We start from the raw sequence: 12,470 nt of genomic DNA, 5'->3' as shown, positions 1-12,470 counted from the left end.
GAAAAAGCTTATTTTACCACCCAGGGCTGAAAAACCTACTTACTCCTCTAATCCTGGTCCTAATCCTATATGCCCCCTAATATACCATAGATACTTTTGCGTTCACTATTTTTTGAAAAAAATCTTTTCATGTTCTGTTTTATGTTAACTGTTAGCTTTAACATATTCTCTCCCATTAGAAGAGCTAGAAGTGAGAATTTTGAAACATTCAGGTTTAATATACTAAGTTTCAAGAAGGGGGGAGAGGTAAATTCCCGTTTTTGGCTATTCTCCAAACCTCAAAAGTTGAGAAAAAACGAATAAAACCTCCTAGAATGGATTCACCACCCAATTAGGGCCGGGATGTTTTTTTTTTAATACAATTACGGTTTACGCACTGCTTACCAACATCAACAGTTGTTTTACTACATGAATTAAACTTTCAAAAGCGGGTGTACATCTCAAATAACGATCCAGGAAAGATCTTGAAATTCATGAATTCACCGCTTCTCTGCTTGCAAGGCTGCAAAGATAGGCAATTCTCTGAATAAAGGTCTTAAAGGCTGGATTCTCAGCCATGTTTTGTTCAAAGTTACAACCAGTTTTTGTAAAATCTTCCAGACATTACAACTAGGGAGGGAGTAGCGGTTTGAGGTTGAAAACTTTCTCAGACCCTTATTTGAGCTATATATCCATTCCTATGAGTTTTATTATCTGAGTTCAAAATTTTACGCATTTGGTAATGTCATGTTAGCTTTCCATAGTGCAACTTATATCTGTTGTTGACATCAACTTGCCCAAACCCTTCCAAAAAAGCAAACTTATCATATGTTGAGATTGATCTAAAATATACATGGTAGAAGAATACTTACCGTTTCTTGCAGACAAAACTGGATGAAAAGCTCCGTCTATCTCTGAAATCCTTAGCCTTGCAGAATCACGGCGATTCACATTTTTAATCTGTTTATTTTCACCACCACATAAAAAACATGGACTTTTTTCAAGGAGACAGCCACAGTTCACTGGTTTCTGTTTTTTCTGTTTAGAAGAAATAGCACATTTTGATATTGTCTTGATAGAACTTTGAACTAGTCGGCGACGTTGGAACGATTTACCAGACTTGAGAATAGGACGTACCCGACTGGAACTTGCTTCACAATCACAAGAAGGTCCAAGGCGAACTTCTTGCTTTTCAGCTTTTAATTTGCTACAGGAAGAACTTCGATAAAAATAGGACAGAGGGTGAACAGTCAAAAGTAGCTAGCTTATTATTCACGAAAGCGCACAAGTCAGATCCTTTGGAGAGGACTGGTTTAAAATATAAAAACATGCATAGGCAACACTTGGCAACAGAAAATTGTACTTACAAAAATACCTGCAAACACAGGTGGGGAAATCGGTCATATTTTTGACCCAGCCTCTCTTGTCACAGAACTAGATTATTTTCAGGTAACAATCCATATAAAGATATCACTATCTCAGGAGGGAGGGAGGGGAAAACTGTATAATTTATCACTCAACTCCCATACTTACAAGCATATCTGCAGACACAGGTGATGGGAGGGGGGGGGGGGGTCATGTTTTTTATTATCTAGCCTCCCTTTTCAGAGAACTAAATGCATTTAAAGGCTAACATTTATATAAAAAGAATCCCATTTCAGGAGGGATGAGTCATGCTCTCCATCAAGCCACACCAGTCAGGGACCGCTCCCCTCTTACGGTCATATATAGGCCTCTCAGTTTTCAATTATACCTGTATTAAGTAAACTTGTGGCCCAAAATAAAAATTTTTGAGATCTCACCCCCTCCCACCAAATAAAAATTGAGATAGCCACACGCATTTCAGATAGAGTAAAAGATAGTTAGAAAAAGAGAGAAAGCGGGATATACGTGAGACCAGTATCAATCTAAAATAAAACATGATTTTCTTAGGGGGTTGAGAGGTTTGTTTGCATAAATTAAATTTCTGACTTAATTGATCCAATTATTCCCCAAATCCTTATTTTTGTTTTTAGCCACCAGCCATCAACGCAGTTCCAAATTATACACACTGACCATTCTTCAGGTGCATTCTAGCAGAAATGGTGGGCAGGTTGCACCTTGTTGTAGCCAAAATTGCTTGAACAATTATGTTTTTGAATGGTGTTACAAATAGGGCTTGTAGCCCCTCGATGCCATTCACACTAAGTTTTTGGTAGAATTTGTAGACATATCTGCGTTTTGTCTGAAACAGAGTCATACAAGGATTCTCAATATCCGCACAAAGAAAAGCGGAATGTCCATGTTGCCGATTGAGTCAGTGCAAAAAAAAAAACAAAAAACGGACAGATTCTGACAAATAAAAATACTGTTCTTTTAAAATAGTAAAATTGTATAATAAAAAAAAAACTCTTGGAACTTTTTTAAGAACTGAATTGATTCATTTTGATTTTTGTTTGTTTTAATTCACCTACTGCCTATTTTCGGTTTTTATATTGGTCTTTACTTTTTGTTTTATATCCTTGAGAAATTGCGATTTTAGTTCAAACGAGACCGTTTCCGAAAATAAGATCACTGATCCAACAAAGTAACGATCTTTTCTATTTGAAAAGAACAACAGTAAACAAATATAAACACATGAAATGAAAAACACCGAATCTGATATTTCTGTAATTAGGGGTTTGATAATTCTTTTAGAGGGTTTTTGAGTATCCAGAATTTAATAGTACAATTTTCACTACGATCTCTTTTGAGATTTCCCACATTTTCTAAAATTCTCCAAATTTACTCATACCAATAACTTCCAAAACTTCCCATGTTCCGAATCATAGTAAAATTTAGACTCCTTTTATGTGAATGTTTTGTCTTCGGATTCCTTTTTGAGTTTCGCTCAAAAAGGAATTAGTGGGATATTGACAGGGTTTACTCTACACTTGTAAGTAATTACTAAAATTGTTTAATATTGCCCTTCTACTCTTCTTTTTTTTAGGAAACACTTTTCTATTTAATACAAAATAATGACATAAAGAAAGCAAAAACGGCAAACAAAAAACAAAAGCCACGCTGCTAATAAATGAAAAACGCATTCTTTATACCTCAACATCGTCATCTTTATATTTCTACAGTTTAAACAAGAAACAATAGAAAACCTAGCCAGTGTTGACGATACTCCCTGATGAGATAATTGGGAAGGATTAGAATTACTTGACAATATTTTAATCCAAGTCTAACAGCTAACAAGAACTATGTAGAATTATTATATTTTTGTTATTAGAAGCTGAGTGGTTTGATCTCAAACAAATAGAAAAAATACACGTTATTATCTATGATTTATGACTAATACAACGACTTAGGATACCCATTGATAACAGAGCTTGCCCTGAACTCTTCCCCATGTTTCGTGATAGACACTAACGACAAAAATAAAAAGGCACCCTTTCCAAATTTAAGAACGAGAAAAGCAAACTAGATTTATGTTACAAGGGCAAATTGAAGTGCTGCAGAAACTTATGGTTGCCTTTGCAGACAAGAGTGCTGGGGTAGTAAGATATTTTAGTTGTTTCTCTGCCAGCGATTAACGCCACATTTTCCAATTTTTCAAAACTTAAGAATCGCCAATAAATTTTTTTATCAAAAAAAAAAAAAAAAAAAAAAAAAAAAAAAAAAACTGACACGCTACCTAAAATTGTACTTAGAACACCAAGCGTAAAACTACCACAAATCACCATCAATAAATAATTGAAACTCAACACGGACAGAAATTTCAATAAATGACCGAGTCAAACTCAAAACGAGCAAAAATTAACACGAGTAATTCTGACAAACCCCACGCCTTCTCAAGACCAGAACATAATTTGCACTTTACTGAAAAAAAGGACCGTGGATTGCCAGTTTAATATACATATACAGACATTTATTACTTAAAAGTTTTAAGAATTTTTAATTTATTAAAGCAAAAAAAGTGAAAATATTTAAAATGTGGTTTCAATAAAGTACAAATTATGTTCTGGTCTTGAGAAGGCATGGGGTTTGTCAGACCTACTCATGTTAATTTTGCTCATTTTGAGTTTAATTTATTTATTGATGGTGATTTGTGGTAGTTTTATGCTGTTAATGATGGTCAACTAGTATACATTAAAGTCCTTGTCCTGAGGGCTGTGGGGGATTGTCATCCCCAAAGACATAATTACTGGACCTTTCAAATATGCTAACAAAATGGCTATCTCAGAATTTTGATTGGATGTGTTTGGGGAAATCATGGGCGTGGGAGGGGGGGGGAGGCTGGTTACCCTCCAATCACTTTCGACTATTAAAAAGGGCACTAGAACTTGCAATTTCCAATCAAATGAGCCCCTTTTGAGGTTTCTACGACAACTCCGTCTATACAAAGTGCCCCGATCTAAAAGAAAAACAAATAAATAACACATTATGTCCAAATCGCTCTTACTTAGGCAGCGCTATTGCGCTGCCTATGATTTTCTGTTTATCATCAAGTGATTGCCCCATAAACACTAATAATAATCGCAAAACTTTTTTGTTTTTTTTTGTTTTTACGATCATTGCCTAACCAACTCGTGAAGTCCCCTCTCTTTAAGATCGATTCAAACGACTGGCCCTAAGAGCCCAAGCAATTTTGGCCTGTATGCACTATGGATTTTAATGGATAAAACCATACAATTCTTCAATCCATTAGCATAGATGTATACAATTCAACAGTTTGGGAGGAATTCCCATCCTCCCAATAACAAAAATGACATTATGGTATGAAGATATAAATGTTTTGTGCTATCTACCCTACACTACTTAGGAACTGACCTGCCATATATTCGTTTCAGGGTGGCAAATTTTAACACGTTCAAGATGAGCAAAGAACCATCAGATAAGTTTTTTGGGTATTCATCTTCTCTAGGAAGAATGATGGAAAAAATAGATGTAATAAAGATGTTAACACTCAACTTACTTTTCAAGTTTTGAATACCACGTTATACTCCTTTCCAGATCAGCAACACGAGTTTTGAGCCATACCCATCGAGATGCAAGAGCTGACCGTTCCTCTGCCCATCGCCATACAGCTCTCTCTGGTCTACAAAAAAATGTTTATTACTCAGCGTCGTACAAAGAGCACTATAAGACAGCTTATACAAAGCATCTCAAATAAATCCTAACTTAGGCTTCTGCAAAACAGGGTTGGGGATGTGGAATCACTAGTTTCTGAAAGCTCTGTTATCCATAGTCTACATGAATTCCAGAGATACTGTTTGTAAAATTGGCTTCTCTATGTATGTATAACTTGAGTTATAGTGATGACTCGGTTGTACTGACTACTTGTTCCACTATGCTTAAAAGAGACCCGTGATTTATGAGTTCTACTTAAGATTAACTGATTATAACATTCTGCAGAGCTTTACTATAACAGCTTATGTGTAATTGTTTGCAACACTGTTATCCATTATCCCCCCCTGCTAGCTTTAAGGTAATGAATATCTGCCTAGGTCCTACACTTATAAGATCTCTCTCAATTCTTTAGTGGATAATTTTCATTCCCTTGGTCATTCCGTTCTTTTGCTCGAGTATCCAGCAAACCATATCTCATACTTAATGTGGTTACGTTTGATCGGGTTGAAAGCTGCGTAAACTTTGTTTCTACTACTTTACTCGACATGACTCTGGGATATTTAGAAAGAAAGTGCAATATTTATTGACAGGTATCTTAATGGCGAAACAAAACTGTCTACAATCTCTTTACCATTTTCTTCAAAAACATTACATGTACTTGATGAAGATGGTGATTTGACTCCTACTGTTCCAGTTGTTTAGGCAAAGGTAGAAGTTACTCGGCTAATTTCATTCCTGGCATTCCATGCCAGATTATCAATGAATGGCCGTTTTTATTGCAGCTTTACACATCATTTTCCCTTTTTTATGTTTTTAACTGTCCAAGAAAAATTTAATATTAAGAATGAAACAAATTAGCCCTATAATAGCATTGCATTGGTGCTAAATGTCAAGATCAGTTTTCTACTGGGTGTAGATGTATAGCCTAAATATTGTCGGCTATGATGACGAACCTGACAACATCACTAACAGTATTCAACCTTTATCATAAACCTCAACCTTATTTCACTTCAAATTCTAATAAAATAGTTTAATTATAAATCCTAACTGTAGTAATGCTTTAACTTTCTTTAATACCTAAGAGAAGTTATGAAATTCTTAAATCTTTTTGTAGTTACAAAGTGAATAATTTTTTTATTCACTCTTAGGCCTATTAAATCTTTTTGTAGTCATTTAGAATAATTTTTCAATCTAACTCTCTTATATATTCAGACCCAAAACCTAGAATAAAAGAATATAAGACTCAAACTAAATTACGGAAGCCAGAGAAAAAGGTATCATCTTATAGGGTCCATTTAATTTCTGAGTAAAACGACGGTTATATTTTGAAAGGGCATAAAAAAAAAGTTGTCGAGTGGTATGTTCATCTAACTTATAGCTGAATAATGAAAATATCTCCTCACCTATCATGAAATCCTTTCCCCTCTCTCTGCATAGGTACCATGCTTTCCCTTTTTCATTTTAAAATCGTTTTTCAATCTAACTCTGTTATATATTCAGATTTTTGAAAATTAAACAGAATACCAAAAGAAACAAAATTTAAGCATCGATACTCAAAATAACACTGAACGTAACCAGACTGTGGAAAGTAGTGAAACAAATATGTCAAGTTAAGTGAGTGATATTTACTAGGGGTAGATTGTCACTAGCGATAAGTCATTAGGGGTGGCAACCCTGAAAGAAAGGGGATTTCGGAGGAACCGATTTTTTTTCGAGCAGACAGATTTTTGGGAAAATCCACTAAAATTCGGGGATAGAGGAAGCACTGGTATTTTCAGACAAAATCTGCCAACAAATTTACTAGGCCATGACAACTGGTAAGTAAAATTGCTACTATGCTACCCCACTTTTTGCATAGCGGAACACAACTTGTGTTTTGACGGCTTTTCTTTGTGCAGGTGGGGCGTCTTTGGACGATATTCAAAAACCATTTCGGTCAACTCTTAGTGCAGTAAATGAAGTGGACACCAAAGTTAAAGATGCAGTGAAAGAAGCATTTGCCGAACTGCGAGAACAGCTAACATCTGACATTGGAAACCGTTTTGGTAATGTTGAAAGAAGTTTGCAACCCTTGATCAGTCTCCCTCGTTTGACAAGGACTCTGTTCAGAATTTGGTTGAGTCGGAGATTCAGACATTGAAAAAGATCTTGAGATGCAGCTTGAAACCAAAGTTAAACAGATGGTTGCAGATGATAGAGACCGTCAGCGTCGCAAATTAAATATTGTTGTTTTTGGTGTTCCCCCTCAGACAAATAATGAAATTTACATAAAAAAATACCTTGCGAGTGATTATGAGCTCCCTAACATAAGCGTCTCTAATGTCCGTCGTCTGAGGAGTCAGCAAAGCTAAGTTGTAATTACCAATACCGAAAAAGGCCTGTTCGCATATTATTCTCAGTCTCAGATTTCAAGACTAAGAAGCAGATTTTACAAGTCTTACGAAAGAAAAGGGCAAGGTACGATTCAGTTCCGAAATGATGTCTCCAAGACTGACCGTCAGAAAAGAGCAGTTATATAAGGAGTTGCAGGTCAGGCGTGCACAGGGCGAAGCTGATTTAGTTATCCGCGGGAAGTCTGATTTAGTTATCCGCGGGAAGAATTTAGTTGGAATTGGCTTTAATGGAGGACGTAGCATGTTCGGTTTGTACAATAGCAGTCCAGACAGCTGAAAGTGTTGGGATACCCACCTCAATACCAAGACGCCAACGTTGGTGATTCTCCTCTTCAAACACTTCTCTTCTTTTTTACAAAGTCTTTGTCTTTTCCCCTTACCTCAAACAACTATGTGAAGAATTCGATATAAGATTTCGTAACCGCAAAGTTACAGCCTTATAAATCCCACTTCTGTTCCCTCGTTTTATTGTTGATGCTGTATTAGCCAAGGTTGTTATGAAGATGCAAAAATATAATCATTTGTGTTCCTCTGAGACTAACCTCCTTGCTAACTGATCATTTGCACATGTACTCTCTTAGAGTGCTGAAAGAATGCTTTACATCTGCCTAGCCCCAGAAGGTTGAATCCATCTAGCTAAACTACTTTCTTTCAAATATGAAAAAAGCTTGTTTGGAAAGCTTCTTTTTACTATAAACAGCTACAAGGGATTCATTTTATCAGAAAATCTTTTGCATCAGACTGAACTGTTCATAGTTGCTACTTTATAGACCTTGACCATGTCATACTACTACCCAAACTTGCATCTTTGAACACAAACATCACTACAAAAAAAAAAAAAAAAAAAAAAAAAAAAAAAAAAAAACAAACAGTCCGCATAAGTTCATTAAAATCACCATAAACAGGTTTGCATAAGCATTGATAAAAAAATCCTGTCTTTGAGGGTTTTAGTAACAATTAGCATGTGTCTTCTCTTTGTTTACAGTTCATTCCACTTAAATGATTTTGGTTTGATACATCATTCTAATATCAGCTTTACAGTATTTTATAGAGGTTTTTAATGGTCCACTGAGTAGAAAGCATCGATACATTACAAAGAGCCCCAAAGAAAACTTCAGGCCAAGAATTGGAGGCACCAATTTACAAAAATGTGGGATACAAGGATTCTCTTTTCATATTTTTTTTTTAATGAAGTAAATACAAGAAAATTACTTTTCAAAATCTATGGGACAGGAGCAATTTTTTCAACAAAAATACCAAAAAGATGTTTTATCAGAAATTAAGGAGAATTTGTTCTAATGAAACATAACTGCTCAAACAAGCACACTGCCATAATCTAGATTTCCTTTATAAACTGCACTGGCAGTAAGTCCCATTTTTTAGCAGTACTCTGGGTTTCTTAAGGTTATTTTCTGGGGGACAATTCTTAAAGTCAAAAAAGAAAAAAAAATCACCTTGTCTATCTAGACTGATAGATAGACATATGAAAAAAGAAGAAAAAATATTGCCAACATAATGCTTGCGTTAATAATAATATTCTTGTTATAGGCCTCATTCCAATCCCAGGTAATGTTGTTGGGATCAAGCAGGCACTGACAATGACATATTCGACCTCACAATCATAAACAGTTTAGATTGCAGCCTCCAATTACAACAACAAAATATGTGTAATGTAAGTAAAAAGATATTATAATAGGCAAGACGAACATAGGGGCCAGCCCTAAAATAATTGAATACTATTAACAAAAAAGCTTTATTTCCTTAATTGAGAAAATCCACATAAAAATGAAACAAGATTAGGTGCTTTTAGCCATTACTTATTACAAATCGTGATGTATTTTTTTTATTAGCATTTGGGGAGGAAAAACTTCCAAAATATAAAAAAGTAACGACTTACAGAACTCTATAGAGGTCTTCTTTTTGCAAGCCTTCACCTTCTTTTTTATCACATTTATCAAAAAACTGATCATCCTCGTTATCAGATTCACCACCGGAGCTGCTATCTGTGGCATAATTGTCATTTGTCACTTTAAGTGACTTCAAGTTCCACAGCCACCGTTCAGACACATCCTTAATATTTCGCCCAATCTTGTCATTTAATTTAACTTCCATTTTTGGTTCTTCTTTGCTTTTACACTTTCCAGCTCCAAAATATTGGTACTTTCGGAGCTTACATTCTTCATTTGTATCTTTAATATTACACTCATTTTGACCAAACTTTGACATTTTCTCACGGATTTCTTTCAGTCTTGAACTATTTTCTGTATAGTGCATGAACAGCTTCATTTCTGAGGAGATATGCTTTAAAGTTTCATGTACAGCAATCCGTCTGAATCTGGCAGTTAACTTTTTCTTCCGCTCAAGTAGCTCCATGTGCTTGGAGTTAAGGTCGTATTGAACTAATGATTTTTCACTAGAAACACATACATCTTTGTCTTGTTTTTCTGCAACTCCTTCAGGTTCATCTTTAGTATCTCCATTTTCACAAGATAGGGGAGGAGTATTAAGACTATCTAGAACTGCTAGTATATCTTGTGATGATGCAGGCTCGAATTTAGATGGATCAACAATGACATCCAAAATATCGTCAACATGGTTGGGTGCACTGATAGAGTCCATATTTTCAAGATACCTGTCTATTTCACTGTGGTCTTCACGTTTCCTTTCAGAATTTTCATTCATTTCTCTTTCAATATGACCCATGGTTATGGATTTACTTATTGTTTTATTCTCATTCAAGCACATTTCTGTATCCACACTGATCAGTTTTTGGGGCTCACCATTACAGTTTTCTTTCTCAGGACTAAGAATTCCATTCAATTTTCTTGGATCTAAACATGGATATTCCTTGCTTGAATGCCTTAGTTCACGAATTGTATGGAAATATTCACAGTGCCTAAAATCAAGGTTCAACTGCGTTTTCCCAATATCTACAATATCAAGTTTACTTGAATCAATGATATGGTTTGGAGATGAGATTTTTAATTCCTGTTGTAGTTCACTAAGAGCTGGGACCATTGCAAGGCCCGCAGCAAGAAGTCTGAATGAAATACTTGACATATACCATCCGCACAGCAAAGAAGACTAAGTAAAAATAACACGTAGTTAATATATATAATACAAAATCCTAGGTTAAAGGCAAAACTTTTATGATGCTTTGACTAGTAATTAAGTATAATATATATATATATATATATATATATATATATATATATATATATATATATATATATATATATATATATATAAACATATATATACTCTTTAAACAAGTAATAATTTAGGGGGAAATTAGCATTCTGGGATTTTCTGGTCTGTAAGAACAATTTAGAGGGGTCATGACTTTGAGAAAATTTGTTTAGAGCATTTATTTCGGAAAATAACATCCTATGTGACGTCATACTTATAAGCACATTTCAAGAGCATAAATTGCACCATTTCTGCCCCAGGAGTGGTCGTATTGTTTTTATTATCTATGATGCATTCAAAATTACACAAGATGACAAAGTACTTAACAGAAAATTGCAATTGAATAAGGAACGTGTTATTTTGGTGTCTGTAAGGAACCAGCAGGGAGTAGGATTTGAATTCACAACAGAATCTCTTAATTCAACTGAAAAAAGTCAGAGGTAATGATGCAAGAAAAAGAAGCACAGGCAAGATCAGCAGCTAGAAGACATTTGACAACCAGTATCACAACAAATACATCACAAACGAGTGATGATCACAACGTGATGATCTCACGAAAGTGAGAATCACAACGAGTTCCAGAAGAAAACGAATTCTATAAAATGGATGATTCTTTGATGCATTATCAGAAAGGAGGAATTGTATTCACGTCAGACTTTCGTAACTCACTTATTATTGCTTATTTGACACCACATGACTTAAAACAAAAAATAACGAATATATATATATATATATATATATATATATATATATATATATATATATACTCCCTTTATACAAGAAACTGTGTATTTATTGAACACATCTTTTTATTAGAATTATATGGTTTTTAGTAGTTTTCCCACCCCGGTGGCATCAATCCTTAATCTGATGCCAAGACATCAAGAAGTTCACATTTCATCTGCAGTTAGAAAACAAGCGACAGCGAGAATCAATATATTCAAGCTTTCTGTGTGACGAGTGCAGGGTCCTGGCCTCAAAATCAGCTACATAGTTGTTAGTTTTTTTTTCTTAAAACTGGCATATCAAAATTTCTGGCCACAAAAACGATATAAATAGGTCACAGCTTTAAGAATAATTCGTATTTTTCCCAGGGTGGTTATAGCAAACCTATGGTGACACCATTACATCAAGATGAACATTGTCTGTGATTAGAAGACAAGCAACAAAGTTCTCATTGTCTGCGGTTACAAGACAAGTGACAACAAGAATCAATATATACAAGCCTACCGCGTAGCCGTGCCAGGGTACTATATTATATATATATATACATATATATATATATATATATATATATATATATATATATATATATATATATATAAAATTTTAGATATGTAACTAATATATAATCTGTTTTGCATAGCTATCAATTAATTTACCAGATAAAATATGAACATATCAGTCAATGTGTCTTTTGACACGTTTTCCAAACATGCTAATTGCTATCATTCCAGATTCCAATTTTGAGCCCTAAAAGGGGGTTAAAAGTGTATGGTGACACATGGTTCCATTTGTTTTTGGTAAAAGAGACCAGAAAGAAAGAAGTATACCATTTAATATTCTTTTTAAATGTAATAATCATTACCATCACAATCACACCCCAGCTCCCTTAATCCCAGACTACAACACTTTACATATTTAATGGGTTTTCATTATTTAGGGTATTATTCTTTCTTTCTTTTTCCATCTGATATATTCATTCTACTAGTAATTTTTTTCTTAAACACGTTTTCAAAATGAACTAAAAAAAGAAGTTTTTTTTTTCAAAAACCTGTGATAAGTGAAAATGAAGGGATTCTCAGAAAAAAATTT

The 12,470-nt window shown here is 34.5% G+C and overlaps 1 protein-coding gene across 4 annotated transcripts in view; it reads right to left on the bottom strand.

Annotated features, from left to right (window-relative positions):
- Positions 1 to 12,470, bottom strand: part of nsl1 (non-specific lethal 1) — an 86,687-nt gene that overhangs the window by 61,061 nt on the left and 13,156 nt on the right. For all 4 annotated transcript variants that reach the window (XM_089094598.1, XM_089094597.1, XM_089094596.1 and 1 more), the window contains exons 2-4: positions 9,364 to 10,550; positions 4,919 to 5,041; positions 852 to 1,186 (exon numbers count right to left, since the gene is read on the bottom strand). In XM_089094598.1, coding sequence (XP_088950724.1) covers positions 852 to 1,186; positions 4,919 to 5,041; positions 9,364 to 10,526 — 1,621 coding nt within the window. In that variant the 5' untranslated portion in view covers positions 10,527 to 10,550. The remainder of the gene's footprint in view (positions 1 to 851; positions 1,187 to 4,918; positions 5,042 to 9,363; positions 10,551 to 12,470) is intronic.

This window comes from Artemia sp. Qi Xiang Cuo, chromosome 9 (assembly GCF_049724085.1).
Source record: "Artemia sp. Qi Xiang Cuo chromosome 9, ASM4972408v1, whole genome shotgun sequence".
In the NCBI taxonomy this organism is placed as follows: Eukaryota; Metazoa; Arthropoda; class Branchiopoda; order Anostraca; family Artemiidae; genus Artemia; species Artemia sp. Qi Xiang Cuo.
This window is presented reverse-complemented; position numbering and strand designations above follow the sequence as displayed.